At 31.3% G+C, this 19,201-nt stretch overlaps 3 protein-coding genes across 3 annotated transcripts in view; 1 reads left to right on the top strand and 2 right to left on the bottom strand.

Moving 5' to 3' along the window:
- The first annotated feature begins 758 nt into the window (after nucleotides 1-758).
- LOC110996375 (nucleolar protein 9) lies at nucleotides 759-5,334 on the top strand. The gene is made up of 7 exons (XM_022264010.2): nucleotides 759-1,091; nucleotides 1,223-2,054; nucleotides 2,551-2,704; nucleotides 3,089-3,217; nucleotides 3,722-3,883; nucleotides 4,619-4,774; nucleotides 5,087-5,334. The coding sequence occupies exons 1-7, from the start codon at nucleotides 875-877 to the stop codon at nucleotides 5,327-5,329; spliced, it is 1,893 nt and encodes a 630-aa protein (XP_022119702.2). The 5' UTR covers nucleotides 759-874; the 3' UTR covers nucleotides 5,330-5,334.
- Nucleotides 5,335-5,412: 78 nt separating this feature from the next.
- LOC110996377 lies at nucleotides 5,413-7,234 on the bottom strand. Its single transcript, XM_022264011.2, has 3 exons — nucleotides 7,127-7,234; nucleotides 6,171-6,297; nucleotides 5,413-5,912 (listed from the first exon to the last, which is right to left on the bottom strand). Exons 1-3 carry the CDS (start codon nucleotides 7,136-7,138, stop codon nucleotides 5,785-5,787), a joined length of 267 nt encoding a protein of 88 aa, XP_022119703.2. The 5' UTR covers nucleotides 7,139-7,234; the 3' UTR covers nucleotides 5,413-5,784.
- A 6,150-nt stretch (nucleotides 7,235-13,384) lies between these two features.
- LOC110996364 (protein CBFA2T3) overlaps nucleotides 13,385-19,201 on the bottom strand; it is a 45,378-nt gene continuing 39,561 nt past the window's right edge. The window contains exons 7-12 of the mRNA XM_022264000.2: nucleotides 17,033-17,202; nucleotides 16,222-16,398; nucleotides 15,649-15,773; nucleotides 15,110-15,256; nucleotides 14,481-14,588; nucleotides 13,385-14,087 (exon numbers count right to left, since the gene is read on the bottom strand). Coding sequence (XP_022119692.2) covers nucleotides 13,824-14,087; nucleotides 14,481-14,588; nucleotides 15,110-15,256; nucleotides 15,649-15,773; nucleotides 16,222-16,398; nucleotides 17,033-17,202 — 991 coding nt within the window. The 3' untranslated portion in view covers nucleotides 13,385-13,823. The remainder of the gene's footprint in view (nucleotides 14,088-14,480; nucleotides 14,589-15,109; nucleotides 15,257-15,648; nucleotides 15,774-16,221; nucleotides 16,399-17,032; nucleotides 17,203-19,201) is intronic.

The raw sequence follows: 19,201 nt of genomic DNA, 5'->3' as shown, positions 1-19,201 counted from the left end.
CATACTTAACGCCAAGAGATCAAGCCGCTCGAAGTGGGATTGGTCGTCGACGATTCGAAATACTGTTCGTTGGATACGGTCAAGTGGAAAGAGCTGGTAAATTATTAATATGAACCACGGATTTACTAGTTTTGTAGGTACAATCTTCGGCTACATACAGATATATTATATGTACAATTTTTCGACATTTATTGTCGCCCTCGGTCAGTCAGTGACCATTTCTTTAGGACGTAGCAAAAACAGCGACTTTTCTCTTGTAGTTTTATGAAATACTTAGTAACCTTCGTTAGAATCACTTACTTAGCGATTTCAATACATTTGATAAAATGTTCTATTCTGTTTCTAATTGAAGCAAGCAAGCAAAGCAAGCAAGAGCCCCTTAAAAATAAGATTTTACGTAGTTTCATTTAGTTTTAAAAGGGATTTTAACAGGGTTTTTTATTATATAATATATTCCTTGAATACTATCGTTTGGCGGGAACCTTTGAAACCATAGACAAAAAAACAATGTCAAACACGAGTTGTGCTGCAGCGGTGTAACTGTCGTTATTTTTATTATTTGCCTTGTTTCTGGTTTCAAATGTCAATACATTAATTAAAAATCCGTGGGGATTAAAGAAAATTAGATTTAAGAAAACAAGTTGAACGTTAGAATAATATGAAACATGTGAATTAGTGACCGTAAATAAGACTTGGCTTAAAGGTCTCGTTACCAGGCCATAAAATTATTAATAAAAAATTAATTGATAAAAAATAATAATTGACTTGACACTTGACAGTGTTTGTAAGAATAAGATAAATATAACCTAACAATTCAGCGTGATTTTGTTTACGTTTTATATCTGCACATTTTATCGCTTATACCTTACAATACATGTACAAAGCTATAGAAATGGGTGAAGAAGCACAACAAAGCAATGATAACAAAAAAAGACAGCGGAAAAAGCGTAAGAATTTTATTTCTAACGCAAAGAAATACGCTAAAAAAGGACAACTTGGTCGTGGTACTCAAATTCCTGAAGAACTGTATCAGTATTTTGTAGGTATTTTAGATGTCATTAAAGAGGGCATACAGGATCCGGATGAGAGAGGTATGGATTTTTAGTTACAGCTTTAAGTAACATTTTTGTATAACCTCCAAAAATAAATAAATAAAGGTTAATTTTTTTTATAAATTGACTGTCTGATAAAATTAATTAATAAATAATTATTAATATTCCAGAGGCCTTAGTTAGAAATGTTCTGGAGCGAACTAAAGGTGAAGAAATAAATGTAGTTGGAAATCAACTAGGATGTCGTCTTGTGGAGCTTCTGCTACCATACTCTTCATCTGAAGATTTAGAAAGATTTATTGAAATCTTATCCCCCGAACTTCGAAAATTATCTGCTGACAACTTCTCAAGCCATGTCATTGAAACATTATTACGTGTGTCATGTGCTCGAGCAACAGAACATCTTCAAGAAACAGATGAACCCCCAGTTAAAAAGTCAAAAAAGGATGACAAATACTCTGAAGAGCATATTAAAGCATGTCATGAATTTACATTAAAGATATGTAAATATGCTCTAAATAATTTAGAAGATTTTGTTTGGGATCAGTATGCAAATCATATATTGCGTAGCGCATTGAAATGTTTAAGTGGTATCACTTTACTCCCAGGTGAAAAACCTAAAGTAAATCTATTCAAGGAAACAGTGCAAGACAAAAAAGGAATACCACCTCATTTAACACACATGACTTACAAAGTAGTCCCGGAAGAGTTTAAGGAAATAGTTATGGACTTTGCAAATAGATTATCATCTTGGCCACAATTTAAAGACATGGCTTATGAAAATTTGACATCTGGACTTTTACAAGTATTGCTGTATGCTGTTAAAAATGTAGATAAAAAGTTGACAAAGAACTTGGTTGATAAATTGATGGATGAAAGTTTTGTACCAGAGGGTTGGGTGGGCAACGCTGATGAAGAAAAAAAAGAGGAGAAAGATGGTGAAGACCAACCTTTACAAGGAAGTAATTTACCACCTGTCTTTGAATCTGAACCAGCTGTAAGGTAAGTCTTTATAATATGTTTGTAAATGTTTTTAAGAATAAGAATGATATAGAACTACATAGGAAGGAGACATGTACTTACAAATAAGTTAATTTCTCTTACAATAAATCCTTATCCATTATTTTGTAAATTCTCTTAACTTCAACTTCTTTAGTTTATTTCTAGTAGTATGCACTTCTATTTCTTTAATTGAGATGTTTGTACTAAGTAGCTTATAATTTTTTTATTGTAGTTTAATATTTTAAAATTAAAATAAATTCAATTTTAATAATAGCATATTTTCACATACTAAAAAATGACTAATTTTACAAAAATATATTCTAAATAGTTAATTGTTAAAGTTACATCCTTTGGATGATGACTATGTTAGTAATATAGAAGTAGTACAATTGCATTAATATATCTATATCAAATGTATCTATGTAACTTTATGTTTTGAGTTCTATACAGCAGTCAATGTTAGAGACTAACATTAACATTCCATAATTTTTTCCAGGCTTTTAGAAGCAGCACTATTTGTAGTTAAGAAAAAGACATATACACAAATATATGCAAAGTGTTTCATCAATCGCCTAGGACAGCTAGCTGCTATGCCCATGCTTAATTTTACAGTACAACGACTTATAGACAACTGTCAGATTAAAGAGGAGGTAATAAACAATTAAATAACTTGTTTTTTCAACTTATTTTTGATATGTAATAAAAATAATTAAAGTTTTTCCATATTATATTCCATATAATGTGTTGTTTGAATAGTTTTACTAATCATAATGTTTTTTTTGGACTATTACATATCTTACTTGGAACATTATAATTTTATAAGCCCATCACTCAGTGCAAGTACAGAATTTACATTTTGTATATGTCCAAATTATTAATAACAATATTCACATTTATATTTTTTGCATTGCCTTTATTTGATAATAAGAAATTATCAGACAAATTTTGAGCAAAAAAATAATTTTGTGTTATTATTCATATTAAAAAATTCATAAAAGAATGCATAATTTCATATAAAAACCCAAATCTTTCAGTTTGAACCAATGTTTGACGAGCTCTCAAGCAAGTTTGACACCCTACTTGCTTGTGGAAACACCGGTGTTCTTGTTGCACTGGCCAAAGCTTGCTTAAGAATAAAAGCCAGACAAACACAGTTTATACAGGTAACTTTAAGTACTAATTTACATAATTTTTTAAACCTAGTTATAAGGGGTCTTTGATTTTCTTATTTGGTCATTACGTCAACAGTAATTTTCTTTCATTTACTTTTTTCACATAGGTATATTATCCACACATTGTCTATACTTTGAGGATTACGAATAATTATTGTGTCTATGTACTATTATTTTTGAGAGCTTTGTTTTTTTCTGAAAAGAGGAGGGGGGGGATAAGGGGGGGATAGTATGTCTTCTTACACATACATATCTTAACATACATATTCAAATATGATATTAAATCTATTTATAAATGATAATCTACAAAATCAGACATTTCTATGTCATGTTTTGAAATATAGTATAAAAGATTGCTAATAGAATGTACAACAGTACTGTATGTAATGTAAAGCAAAAAAAAAATTAATTTGTAAAATTATATTAATTTTTAAAATTGGCAATTTTTTATCTAATTAACCTGTTGCAAAATAGTAATAAATGTTCATTTTTCAGACTTTAGAAAAAGCACTAAACTGTTTAGAAGACAATCAAAAGCATTTTGCACTACAATGTTTACGCCTGGTTCCACTTGGGGGTAATGTGGAAGTTTCTACTCAGGGTTTCTTCATTAACATACATGGCTCTGTAATACTGCAGACCATACTTGATTTCCAGGTATTTAATTCATTTACTTTACATTATTATATTAATATATATTTGCTATATACAATGGTTTATGGCTGCAAAACTTTACAAGGCTCTTAGTATAAATAAGTTTCAAGCATTTTTTGTTGCACACAATTGGTTATCAAAAATATTTGTTTGATGGTTGATTAAATGCTAAGTCTGTTGTTAATTATATTCTGCAATTGTCAATTTTGTTTATTCTCTCCACACTCATAACATTATAATATTTAAATAAATAATTTTTTGACAACACAATATTGTAAGTTATTAGTTAGAGATTTGCTTAGATTTGTTTTTCATGTATTGCTATTATTTAGCTTTAATTCATTAAAAGTAATTTAATAACATTTTTAAAGTTTTAACTTAAATGCTATTTAGTTTTAAATTCAAATGTCTGTTTTTAATCATTATTTTGAAAAAAAAAACCCCATTATTAAGTAACTGAGCCCGATGTGTGTATTTGTTATCTAGTTCAAAAGTGGAAATTATTTATTTTCTAAATAAATCAAGCCTTTAGTGTATAATAAATTAGCCTTTAAATCCAGTAAAGCAGTTTTATTTATACCACTAGTTGAGCCGACAGACCTTGACCTGAACAACATCATGAGCGTCTAAATAAAAAAATTGATTTGAAAAAAAATTCCTTTTCTTGACCAAGAGATTCTCATATGTATATTTTTACCCCAAGACAGCTAATTGGAATAATAAATAATATTCTTCCAGCGACCAACAAAAGCAGTTCAAAGCATATTGGAGCTTCAATCGGAAAGTCTTCTCTATATATTTAGTGAGGCCAAGGGAAGTCACATAGCTGATGCCTTCTGTAAAGGACAGTTCGTTGGAGTAAAGGCACGGGATAAGCTTATCTGGAAACTTAAGGTAATTGAAGCAAAAAAGGAGAAAAATTTGTATGAAACACACATTGATACCATTTTGAGGTTATTCATTGAAGTTTAGATAAATAAATATAAACTTATATTTACTTTTCATTGACATATTTGTGTAAATAAAAAATAATAATAACTTAAATTTTTTTTGAAGTAAACGACAATATATATCATATTTTGAAGTATTTATTGTAATTAATCTTAAAAATGAAAAATGATTTGATATGTGTAAAATTAATTTATTAAACACGACAAATTACTTTCAATGGTAGATAAAGTCATTAACATTTCACTTATATTCCAGGGTTGCTACCAAACATTAGCAATGTCCCAGCATGGTTCAAGGGCCTTCGAAAAGATCTACGAGTCGGCCTCTAACGAGCAAAAGGTTAAAATAATGGCAGAATTGTCGGAAAAGAGCAATCTTCTGAATAGCACAAACTTTGGACGTTTGATTTCAACGAAACTAGATGTCGCTGGTTTCAAATTGTCACAGACTAAATGGGAACAAAGTCATTTAAAGAAATGTGATAATAAAGCTGATTAAATTTATACATTGTTTTATTTATATATTTAATAAAAATAATAATACCAATCAAAACCGTTTATTTTTTTTTTACATTCATAAATTTACTGTAATTTTGTACATAACATGTAGGTAATTTTTTTATAACATTTTATTATTTTGAGGTTTATTCGGCTCTATACGTGACATGTTTTTTGTTTGTTTTAATTACAATTTGTTCAAATATTGTACATATATGTTGCATAACATTGTACATATATTGGTAGATTGCTCTGTTTTGCCTTACATTCATTTCTGAGATGAAAAATCATTCATGTAATACTGTTTAATCGTTCAGCACGCTATATACTTGCCACACGGCAACACAGTATATAGCGTGCATGTACATGTACAATTTTTTAAATATAATTGAAAGACTTCAATTTGTTTATCTGACCTTATAATAACTATAATTTAAGACTAAAACATTACTATTTTTAAACTCTATATTGACAAATTCCATTACATCCTTTGGGAATCTCTCCGGGTCGAAGCTTACACACTTTATTTCCACACATGTATTCACCTTTTCGGAGTGATATATTTGGTGGTGGACGGGAATTTCCTGAATTGAAAAACATTACTTTTTAAAAAAATTATTATGTTGAAGACGTAAGGTTAGAAGGTTATTTGAGTCTATGGTTTATAGTTCCTGAAATATTTACTACTACATCTCTTCCTGACCGTAAAAGTATCCAAAACTCGTCAAATCCGTTTGGACATAAGATATTAAAAAGTTGTTCTCCACCACAATATTGACAATACAATGGTTGAATTCAAGGAATTTAATATCATTTAGTTGTTATATAAGGAAAATGTCTACCTTTTATACCAGGAACATTTTCCTTGATATATTGTGGGGATCGTCTGGCTAGGTGTAAGCTGTCCGATTCCTTTGTTCTGGGCGCACACGACGCCAGAACAACAAGGCCGAGCACTAGGAATACAATCTGCAATTAATAATGTTAAACAACTACTAAGTATAGTGAAATACCTATTATAGCGTATAAATATTTACTAAGCCAAGTCAAGTAAACAATAGAGATTTAAATATAGTCAATTAAACGTAAGAGTAGACAAGGAAACACTAGTCTTTCAGAGTCTTCTAGTTCCGCGGATTTGTATTTATGACATGATCGTATTTCATGATTTGCGTGACCAATACTTTGACGTTTATTGGACGCTCCAGAACAGATTAGAGTGAACTCCCGCAAACGCAAACATTATTTTATGTCCAATTTGCGATTCCCTGCGTTCTTTGTTTAGAATTGCTGTGTTCTCCATGCTCATACGACCATTGTCTCTTTTGAGACTGGTTATATTTAGCTTAAATACCTGTGTAATTTGCACTTCCTATTCTCTCTCTCTACTCTACTCTATTCTAACTCTCTTACTACGATATCTGACACGACCATCGTATTAGGAGAGCAGAATAAATATATTATATACACACTCATTTATGGCACTGTGCTGTCCAAACACCCCTTAACTTTTTTTGGGTGGGATTTATTGTTTTTAGTACCTACTTGGAATATTTTGCTTTACAAAAAGCTAATAGTAGTAAAACCTAAAATTGGAAGTGGAATATATTTGTGATTTTTACTTTTTTATTTGTTGTAACATATACTGGAGGTATAATATCTATGATGAAGTGAATTTTTATAATAAATAAATAAGTTGTAAATCAATAACATTGGTCACATAAAGAGTAACATTACTATTACATTTATAAAAAAATATTAATAATAAATATGCAAAATAATCGGGAAAACAACTTACTGTAGTGTTCATGACTGGTGATTACTTAGGACTGAATCATGAGTGTGGCCGTGATTCAAACAAGTTGGGTGACCTGTTTGTCAGATTGCCTCCACTTTGCTCTTATTAAGTCTACAAAACATCCACAGAGAAGCCCAAGCAAGGGTCTTAATGTCCAAAAAGCTCTTCAATGTTAAATAAAGAAAACAGTAAATAGACCTGAAGCTTGATTAGGGACGCAATGTCGAATTTTCTTGGTACATTTAATTATTATTAGGTATCACTTGCAAATTGAGAATGCTTATCGCAGGTACAAAGTGGATATAACTTTTGTTATTTTATGCTAAACGTTTTAATTACCTTAACACAACCGCATTCATTCACTGTTGTTACTCAGCGTAAGACTAATTTGTTGAATGTTGTGGTTTTCGTTAGTTCCGAGTTTCGTTTTTCAATAAATTTTGACAAAAAAGTAAAATATTTTTATAATAATAATCCCTTATCGCTACGAAAATGTAATTTACCACTTCATCATTAGCCAATTATTTTTTAATAAAAATCAGTCGTTTTTGGATAAGTATATATTTATTTATTTCCACTTTGTTATACATATAAAACAGATAACACAAATTGTTAGGCTACAGACGGCCTTGTCGCTAACAGGTGATTTATTCCAGGGGAAAAAAAATAAATAGTGTAAACCTAAGAAAGTATTAATTTTTCGTGTATTCTGGTGCAAGAATTGCATAACTATTACCTAGTTCAACGAAAAATAAAGTTACTACACTAAAATTGTACAAAAACTAAATCGAAATCTCAAAAAGCAAAATATAATCTTAAGATTACTGGATTATATATATTCTGGATTATAGGAGATTCTGAAATGAATTTAAAGACGGTTTCAGACGAACTCAAGGAGAGTTCCAAAGCAGGATACTTTGCACCGTAAAGGAGTGATAGAATAGAATCTAAATTCTTAAAACTAATTAAGAGTAGAAGATCTACGATATATATTGCACCAAAGTCATTCTTAACCATACCAAAATGCACGACCTTAACGATTAAATAACTTAAAGTTCAACAGGAAATAGGAAATCGTTATATTAAAACAAGATGATATTTTATACATTTATTTTACCACGCAACATGTGTCATGATTCAAGGAAAACGTTGTTACATATCTATCATAATATAATATAATATTATTATTATAAATGTATTTACTTTTTAATTAGATCCATAGGAACTTAAAAGCTTGAGCAAATAATATTTTCTGAGAAAAATATAATTTTAGATTAGGATTTTATTTATAGGAATAATGTGAAATATCTATTTTCACCTTTACAACATAACAGATTAATTTATAACTATTGATCATTTTAACATTGAAAATTCTTTTTCCGGTTTTCTTCATATATTTTATAGCTAATTCAAGTGAGCATATATTCAAATTTCGCCAAGTCCAATTGCCGTAGAAACTCGCCGGCCTCATTCTCAAAGATCGTGGTCAAGTTTTCAATTGCAACCCTTCAAATGCAATCCTTCGCGAGCGGTGACGGGTTATGATTAAACCTCAGTGCTGCTTCGAGGACTTTTGTGTGGCTGCCCGCGACGTGGACACTATTGTGACCATATGCATGGTATGAGTTAAAAAATATTGCAATTATCGCACCTTCGTTAATAGTATGCCTTTACGCGTTATATTGAACTTAGTGAAACTTCTATAGGCGCATTGGGGTACTTTTTTACAGTTGAAACGCAATAATAATAATATAAGGGTCACGAAGATGTGCAGCGTTTTTGTCGAAGAAAAGGGAGAGAGCGATTGTGACCGATTGAGAGAGAGTGAGTAAGGGAGAACGAGAAAAAATACACGCTATTGGTTGATGTATTCGTTTTTGTTTTGCGTAAACGCAGACTTTTTATTTATTTATATTATCATTAGAACGTATACAGTGTGTAAAGAGTGTGAATATAGATAAACAAATACATGGAGTGATATATGATACATAATCTCTATAAGGGAATTTACCTTAGTAATAATTAATTTATAAAGAAGTTTCAATTCTGACTTTGTACACACGCATTTTTTTACAAATTGGAAAATAATACAAATATTTTTTTTGTAACATGCAAAAAAATGTAATCGCGTAAAATCTGTAGAATATTGATAATGTTTAAAATAATTATTCCGTAAAGTGTATCGACCGTTTTACTACTGCCACAGAATCCCACAAATACAGAAATCATAGAGTCAACACAAAATGTAATTTGGTTGTATGGTGGAGAGTTGACGTCAGTCTGTGCACTACCGGCTAATTGACTCATGCGCTTGACGTGATGACGATAGAAGTAGAAATACGAATCAAATTACAAATCATACCTACAGGTAACCATGGTATCATTGCCTGATTAATTTTCCGAGTGAACTTTTGCCGTCTATTGTTTTCCGTTTCCGGTTTTTTGCCTATATCTATTAACCCAAAAGACGTGCGATATAACAACTCTTAGTTTGAATTTAATTTTAATGATAATAAAGTCAAAGTTAAAGTCAAAAATAATTTATTCATATAGGTAACATAATGGACACTTATGAACGTCAAAAAAAGAAATATAAAATGATTCTAATGTTACATTAACTGCCAGTTCTCAAATCAAAGGCGTAGAACGGAAGAGAAGAACTGGCAATAATACTCTCCGCCACTCTTTTTAATCGCCAAGTTTTTTTTACACAATGTTTGTAAGGAGCTGCAACCATTACACCATGTTCCATATGACATCTTGAGAAATAAAGAATAATAAAATAAATTAAAAACACAGATTTGTCGTATATCAGCAGGAGGCATCGTGAAATATGAGCACGCACTTACATACTCGTGAGAACAACACGCAAATACGTAGTATGAACAACTAATATCACCGCATACACGAATTCAAGTACGACCAGTCACCACAAGTAGCACCCGTTCACGAGTATGACGCATAGCCAGCCATCGGCCCCCTCGCCATATTTTAGGGAGAGAGACAACCCGAAGCATGGACGCCGCCACAATCAATGACATTTAGGTGAGCATGACGATCCTTGAAATGTGAACTTGGCTACACAGGAAAATAGTAATAATACTAATTATACTGAAACAATATGATACCACATGAATCACGTTTTGTTCCCACTTTACATTTCAAAAAAAAAAAAAAACAAGATAATAAAGAAATAATGCATTTTCTTTGAAAAATTACATGAATATCACATAAAACTTACATTACATAACAACGAATTAATATACTCGTTTCGAGTGCAATACAATCACACCTCATTAACCACGAGTGCTATTTTTTCGTCCTTTGATCAAACAGCGACATTTATCTTACAGCCAAAACCTGTCAAGTTATCTGTCAGTTGACAGCCCATGGGCAAACTGGTTGTAACCGCAAGCAGTCCTTTGTGATCACTCACTTTGATATTCAAAGGTGTAGTGTGGCCGACGTGGCAGTTTCGTAAATGCGATATATGAATTTTTACTTTAAAGGTTTAAATAATGCAAGTACAGTTGGGATTTACACTAAGTTTAACTTTAGCAAACAGATAGAAATTTACAGAAAAGTAAGTCTAGATGATTCTAGAAGTCTTAAGAATTAACCTTGTTATAAGTCTGCTTCTCTAAGTAGCAAATTGCAAGACTGTTTAGTATCTTAGTTCAACCAGTACAATTCAATCGATTTACTTTTTAATATATGGAAAATTGCTGATTAAAAAAAATACCAAGATGAAGATCAATTGACCTACGAAAAAAACAGTTATAGATAAAATAAACTGTTACCTACGTCTACCCATAGAGGCGAGATAATTCCAGGTCTCATTCGCACCTCTATGGAAGGAAGGTTGGAAGTCTTACACAGTCTGCATCTCTGGGTGTTTCCTTTTACAAACTGGCTAGCGAGATATTTCCATAGAGGAGTTTAAAAAATCCCTTAAAAAAGTTATACTTCGCTCTGAAAGACCGGCGACGTACCTACTAACATGGGTAATTTTATGGCTGTGTCATCGTTTCATATAAAAAAGGGAAGCCAGAAGACCAAAAGCTTTAATGTTATCGTAACTCAACCTGACGTTTCTTCGTGACTTGTGGGTCGTGACTTCAAAGAATATACCTTTTAAGTTATGAAAATATTTAGGACAGCTGAAGAGACGTAACAAAGGACTATCAGGTTAAGTGACGGCAAAGTGTACCTGGAGGCTAAATGATTTTATGAACTGTTATGTTTCTATATCAAAACAGATGACAGATACAAAATAATTGTGATATCTTCGCTGTTTTACATACGGAATAATACAGTTTTACAATGTAATATAGTAATGTGCGGATTGGTGATATTAGCAGCACCCTTTAGATAAAAAAGAAAATGTATTAACACAAATAACTTAGTAACCTCCTCATTGGGAATATCTACCATACTTAACAAGTATGCCGTTTAGTTAAAATGCCAGACTGTTATTTGAACGGCTTATTAAGCTAGTTGGCTGCGACAGATACACAATCTTATACTAGAATAATAAGTCCTGAGTAAAAACCTCGTTACAATGCCACTACCAAAAAGAATGCTACACAATATTATCAACCGTACAGATTTTGAGAAATTGTATTAGTTTGGGAACAAAAGAGGTTAGACTGATACTGATACCTTGCCTTACCACAAAAACTCACTATAAAACTATACGTTGAGGACGTAACTATTAACAAATAATATTATGAAAAAAATATAATTAAAAATAAAAATGCGTGTAACATAACCCAGGGAAATCTCAACAATGACTAAAAAAAATGTGACGATCGGCCTAGTAAAAATATTTTGAATTTCATCAAATTTAATTAAACTAAAATGATATATTTCGAACACCAGTCATTCTAGGAAAATTTATTTCCTTTAAAGGTATATAATATTAAAACATATACTTAGATTGCATCACCACATCTATGAAACTACATGTAATTATGCAAATCTTTTGCTTTAAGTGTAGAGTAAATATATTAAATATCAACCTACAACCAATGCATAGTTTTAAGAAAGAAAAACCATATTCTATATGCTACATTCGTTTCTTTCTCAGGTTATATCTACTTTCTTACATTTCATTACCCTTGTTAGCGCCTTTGCTTGCCTTTGAATACTTTGACGTGGTTTTGGGGTGGTTCTTTAGGGCCTCGCAGTCTTGGCTAGCAGAGGTTTCTGACTGTAGACCCATCACACATCAATAGCGATATCCTGCCATCTCGTTTAAAATAGGTATCTAAGAGTAACTAATTTGTTCAAATCCCAGCTGTATTTTTAACAGATTATTATAAAAAAAATTATCTAAGTACACATTGTATTTTAGGAAATTATATCCAATTTTTTGTAGGAAATCTGACGCTCCGAAATATTCTGTGGTGCGTCATTTTTTCCCGCCAATTCCACCAATGAGGCCTGCCATCTCGTTAAAAGTAAGTATCTAAGCGCAACTAATTTGTTCGAATCCCAACATTTTTAGGCCAAGACCTAAATCCGTAGCAGAGTTAACCATTACACAGAGCAAAAAAATGAACTAGGATAAAACAAACAAATTTTATTTTAAACATCTTTATTTCAATAAATTAATCGTCGAAATGACTCGGAATGAAATTTTATACACATAAATAAATTTTACTAAACACTAATATTGCACATACAATTAAATAAGACAATTGTTAGAATTATTCCTATTATTATTATTTAACAAGCAATTAGTACGACATATGTATTTACATAATCACAAAATCCTAAACTTATGGCACTATGAAGAATGCATCCTAAGTATATTTAAATATTATAAATTTATTATTAAAAATTACAAAAGAAAAAAAAAATGACTACGTTCACAGTTAAAAATAAAACTACTGTAATTTATTATCTATGAAAAAAATGCGTGCTATTATTGAATGCCAGTGTGTTTTGCTTATTTCTAACTTTATAATAGGTACGTTTATTTTTTAATATTGCGTCAAGCGTGTCCAAAGTAAGAAACTATTTATTCCACTGTTTAAGTTTGAAGACAAATTGTAGGCAAAAAGGTTAATCCGAATTATGTAAATTATTAAAAAAAAATTAATTACTCAAACCTAATAAACTAAGAGATTATAAAAATTTTTTAGAATGAGTACTATATGAAAAGGAAATTTTATATTTTTCGGCGTATATCAAATCACATACTTATTTAAAATGCTTTTACTATATTTATTTCTGCTAAAGTACTCTAAAAATTTATTTACATTATACATATATAGTAAATGTTAAATTTTCCGAAAATTAAAATATTAATTGTCCGAATCCTCTACTTAAAAACAGCCAAATTTGCTGGCGTTTTAATAGAACATTTCTATGCTTTCTATGGAATACGAGTCGTAACAATAACGAATGGTAGTAAAACAGACGTTTTGTTTATTTTTGATGATTATTTGAGATATCCAGACTTGCAAAATGGTCTAATAGTCGTTCTTCAAACAGGTTTCCTACCTGGTGGGAAAAAGCTAAAATTTCAAACGCATTATTTAAAAATCTAGCATAGTAAATATTAATGGTAGATTAATATAATGTTTATTTAATTATTACATTATTAAATATCTATGTACACATTTACTTTGGGAAATTATCTCCGAATTTTTCTAGGAAATCTGACGTTTCCGAAATATTCTCTGGTGCGTCATTTTTTCCCGCCAATCCCACCAATGAGGCCTTGCGTCGAGAGGTTTGACAGCGCTATTCTGTCACTGGCAGCTGTCAAAGTGTTTTGGTTGAGTAATCTGTCAGGGTTGAGTGTGGTTATGGAGAGACGATTGTCAATGGGCGTTGTTGCAGGTTGGGAGATGGGTGTGGTTGATCGTGGGAGAGTTTTGGTCAACGTAGTGGGTATAGGAGGGGATGAACGGAGCATTGCGGCAGGTTTTTGGTCACGTCCGCTGCAAACCTGTAAAGACATATATTTATTTGAAATTATGGCTGTCTTTAGGAAAAAATATCACGCTAAAATAGAAAACAAAACATATTGGTCCTTTAGTGCTGGTTTTTAAGCTCATTCGGAATATGATAACATTCAATATTTAGATAATATATTAACTTGTGAGTATTGAATTACCAAATATCATTATTATAAAGAATTTAATTTATTAAAAAAAAGCCGGTAACGCACTCGCGCCCTCTAACATTGAGCGGTGGTATCATTTTACATCAAGTGAGCCTTTAGCCCGTTTTCCAATAAAAAAACGAACAGTAAAATATCTCCGTCAATCTTTAAAGGCTGTCAAAATCACCTAATTTCTGTAAAATATAAACAAAAAGGTAATAGTTATAGGAAAGAGACCTGGTGATGGTTCTCCCAGTCCTTGTGCTGGCAGAACGCCCCACAGTACCGGGCTGAATTGCAACCGGAACATGTCTCTTGCGCTTTGCGACCGCAGTTCCAACAGCACTTAACAAAAATATTAAGATCAATATACTACGTCGTTTAGTCAGTTACATATAAAAATATATTATTTTTATACTTTTTAAAAATATATTATTTTCGACGTTTGTATATATATAAAGGGCGTCCCAAAGTTATAGCTACTGATGAATATATAGATGTTCAAGTTTAGGAAATTTTCAACATTCAGGCATTAGAATAAAGATTGATGAGGTCCTGTTGGGATTCAGATTATTTTTGTTTTTATCATGTTCTGATCAATGATATAAATTTATTAACACGTATAATATTAATTATATACCTTTAATTTGTAATGCATCGATATCTCATTATATGTAATAAAGTATATTAAACTAATATAACACATATCACACACACACACATTTTCCCGGGAATCTTCTTGGGTCGGATAAATAAAGAAATAATGTACTGAAAAATGTCAATGAAACTGTGTTTTTGGACCCATGCCTCACGGATATGCAAGTTGACCTGTAACAAAATATTAAAATTACATCTAGAAGGCTAACCTGCTGTCCAGCTGAGCTGGGACTGAGATCCCTTCCAGGAGGGGGTGAATGTCTCCTCTCCTTACGTTCTGCAGCCACCAGCTCCAATGCCTTGGATTCGGCTGCACCCACCGCCCGCTGTAACTCAAGCAGGGCTTGCCGTTTTACCTGAAGTATGGAAACAAATATTTGTTTTCTATAACAGATAAAAAAAATTAAGATAAAAAGAAGAAAATTACTATAATTTTAATTGAAATATAATGTAATAGTCATCAGTTAGATTCTTCTTAGATCGTTCGCGAGATACGAAGAGATTTTTTTACTAGCCTCTTCAAAGTTTGAATTTGTAAAGCTTTTTCGAAAATTGTACTATTTTCGATTAGGTTAATTATTATTATAATAATGAAAAAAAATAATGTTTCAAAAGTTAGATTTTAATCAAAAAAGAGATACTACGATTAGAGAGATATATCAAAATTGAGAAAACATGACAAAAGAAAAACACTGAATCAAGAACCTGGAAATTTTTTGAATCTCAAGTTTTGTGGAGGTCTTCTTACCTGATTAACAGCATCTTCAGCTCGTCTCCTAACCTCCGCAACTCGCTCTTCTGTCTGTCGAACTGCAGCGGCCATTATTTCGCTTGCAGCTCGCTTTATATCAGTATTTTCAGTTGGTTCAACTCCTACATACAAAACAATACTGTTTTTATACATATAATTTTTGTACTCGCTTCTAACTTGGAGTGAGTAGGTATAACTAGTGAGTTATAAAAGTGTTTTGTTCCTATCGGGTATGTAACATATCTCATTTATACACACACACACACACAAACGTATAATACAGTATTTATTACCATATAAATTAGAGAAGGGCTGGTAGTTATAAATTTGCCTAAAAAATCATTTTTTTTAAATTTATTCTATATATAAACTACAATTATATACAATGTTTGGCCACCTATTATGTATATACAAATACCTTGCGCCACGCGAGCCCAGCGCTTTTGTAACTTATATGATAAAAAATATGTCTATTGTGCGAATGATGTGTGTGAATATGTTGACTTTAACCTTGAATTTATTATTTCATACAAAATAATTAAAGGGCATAAAACAAACTGGTACCATTACCTGTCCCTCTCTGCTGGAGTATAGCCAATGCCCGCTTAGTCTTCTCCACCATACTCAGGATGCAGTTGAGCATCGTATTGATATTCTTCCATTCGTCATCGGTCTTCGCTAAGCCTGCAGGTCGGGGCTCCGTGAATGATGCGTTCATTGTCGATACATCACGAACTGATATACCACCTTCAACAGAAGGGCATTGTTAGCAATTCATGTTTTTACCTTTACATTTAATTTTCAAGTTTTAGTACAAACATTTTAGAATTATATACCGGTATTCCGGATCCCTAGACTAGATGTTATTTGTAAAATCCATCAGCCAGTGTTTCCTAACGTAGGGCCCACAAGGAGGCAATTTGGTTGTTAAAAGACTATGAAAAATTTAAGAAAAAAAGATTTTCATTGTCCATATATCTTTTGAATATTACCGTGTTTTATTTGCAATTTCCTAGTATTTTTTTTCTAAAACCTATCATTTAAGTTAAGTTACCAATTACTTTTTATATTCATAATTATGTATGTTACTTAAGAATTTGAAAACGGTAAGGCACGAAAAAGTTTGAGAAACACTGGTCTAGGAGAAGAAACTCTTAGAAATAAGAACTGGGTAAAATATTTATTTACCTGTTTTTATTGGTATAACTCGAGTCTAACTAACTATAAATGGCAAGCCTTTATAAGTAACTATTAAATAATGTTGAGTTTCAAGGAACTTGATGTATTTAGGAATTACGTTTTGTTTAGTTTCATTAAGAAAATTTACTGTAAGTAAATGTACTCTCTGCTTTCAAACATGGTATCGGTAAAAAATACTCACCATCTCTTCGCTCAAAAGGCTGCTCCTGCGGATGATAACCATGGTAAGGATAGTCAAAGAGACTAGCATTACTCGGAAGGTGGTAGAACGGTGAGGGGTTGAAGAGGCTTGGCCGCTTTGCGTGTGGGGGATATTCTTCATGGGAACCGTTTGTTTGAGCTTCGTAAAACCTAGAATGATAAATGAGAATATAAGTAAAAAACGTGTGTACTTATGTACACAAGTTAGAAGTTACACTTCTTTAGCGTAATAAATTATTTCTACGTTTGTAGAAAAAACGACTCTAACAATAGAAAAAAGGTATTTATTACATTGAAAGTTTTATTATAACGCATTATCTAGTTAAATAAAGTTTATTTGAATATCACAAAAGAAATTAAAGTTATAATTCTTTTGATGCGAGTAAAAAGTGCTGAGAGTAAATTCTTTTATAGTTTTACAGTTTTTCGAAAGACCTTTTTACGCCAAAGAAGTATAGTTACTATATACGAGTAAGAATATTGTATAATACTTGTGTTTTGGAAATAAATTGATTTCGATGATTCTTTAAATAAATAAATAACTGACCTACCTAGTAAGATTTGAGATAAGTTCAAACTAAGTCACCCATGTGTGAAATGATCACCAAATTTGATAGTGGTTGATGTGAGAATTACTTCAACTTGTGAAGCTACGTCTAAGTATACATCGGGTTCTCAACCATTCAAAGTTATTCATGTATAAATTAATTAATGGTTCCAACCTTGTTATCACAATGTTTTCTTATAAAATAAAGACGCTTTATAAACTCAACCCTTAACCGAATCAATAGAAAATTTATAGATAAACTTTTAAATGAGTTGAATTTCCAAACATCTGCCGAAACTTCTCCATTGTGAGATTTTACGAGAACAAAGGCGCTTTGCAATAGATAATTAATAGGCTTCTAAACTAAAAGTTGTTTAGAAATATTCAATTCTTTCATTTTATAATACAAGGCTCAACCATTAGAAAGACAATCTTTATGGTAATATATTATAAATAATATTTTACCAAAAACATTTAGAGAATTCGTCCTCAGTTAGTATTAACATTAAAATGAAAATCGTAAACTTTCTAAAATAATAATTTAACTGACATCGCTGGGGAGTCTTGATGTTGGTGTGAATTTCTACTACGCCTTTTTTTGATTCAAGATTTGTCCTCGGTTCGAATAAACATTAAAACAAAAATCTTAACCTTTTAGAATAAAACGGGAGTTCTATAGTATAGATGCTAAACAGAACTGTATTTGATTCAATTATGTTTCTATGAAAGAACAAATTTTTATTATAAAGCTGCAGCTCATACTATCACTATTCACTATGATCTGCTAAGAGTTTCTACTCCAAAATTCAACCTTGACACAGACCTTGTGAGAAGAATGAAACAGGCACAACTATTCAAACTAGTGAATTAGTGTTAGTGAAATTTATTGTTAAGTGCTGAACAGTAAGTGTAAAAATATAACGCAAGAACAGTGTCTTCCAATTAATAGAGACTGAGAGAGATGTAAGTAGTGTATTGGATACTTTTATATTAAATATCCTTATTAGTAAAAGAGATCAGACTTAAATTACTTTTTAGTCGTACGTTAGACTAGATCGTAATGTTCCAGGTTGTATTAGTAAAGCCTAAATCCTTAGTAAATGCACATGAGTCGCAAAAAGTACTGAAATGTGTTATATATATCACAAGGGACATACATAACTGGGTGCATATAATAACACAATTAAGTAGTCGTATGCAGGCGCACCGTTGTTTCGATAATTATTTATTGCCTATTGCCTTTCGCAAATAGTTTGGCCATAGATATTGCTCTTTGTGCCAAGTAACGAGTGGATGCGATATGGAATTAGCTTGAGTGCTCGTAATCTTTACCTATGATTTATGACGTTGCTCATTTAGCATTTACGTAAGTAACATAAATTAATATACTCTTAAAAATCATCGTTAGTATCTGTGATAGATTTTGTGAACTAAAAAAATAACACATTTTATTTTTAATCCTATTATAGTTTGCATTTGTATTTGAGTCCATTGTGCTCTGCAATACAAATAATCATTACAACGGAATTTTGATAAAATTATTACATGTAACACTCGATATTATAAAATACATAGTAAAATCAGGCTCCTCTGATAGATAGT

The sequence above is a fragment of the Pieris rapae genome, chromosome 5, assembly GCF_905147795.1.
Source record: "Pieris rapae chromosome 5, ilPieRapa1.1, whole genome shotgun sequence".
In the NCBI taxonomy this organism is placed as follows: Eukaryota; Metazoa; Arthropoda; class Insecta; order Lepidoptera; family Pieridae; genus Pieris; species Pieris rapae.
Note: the sequence above shows the minus strand (reverse complement) of the source record. Positions and strands in the feature narration are given on the sequence as shown.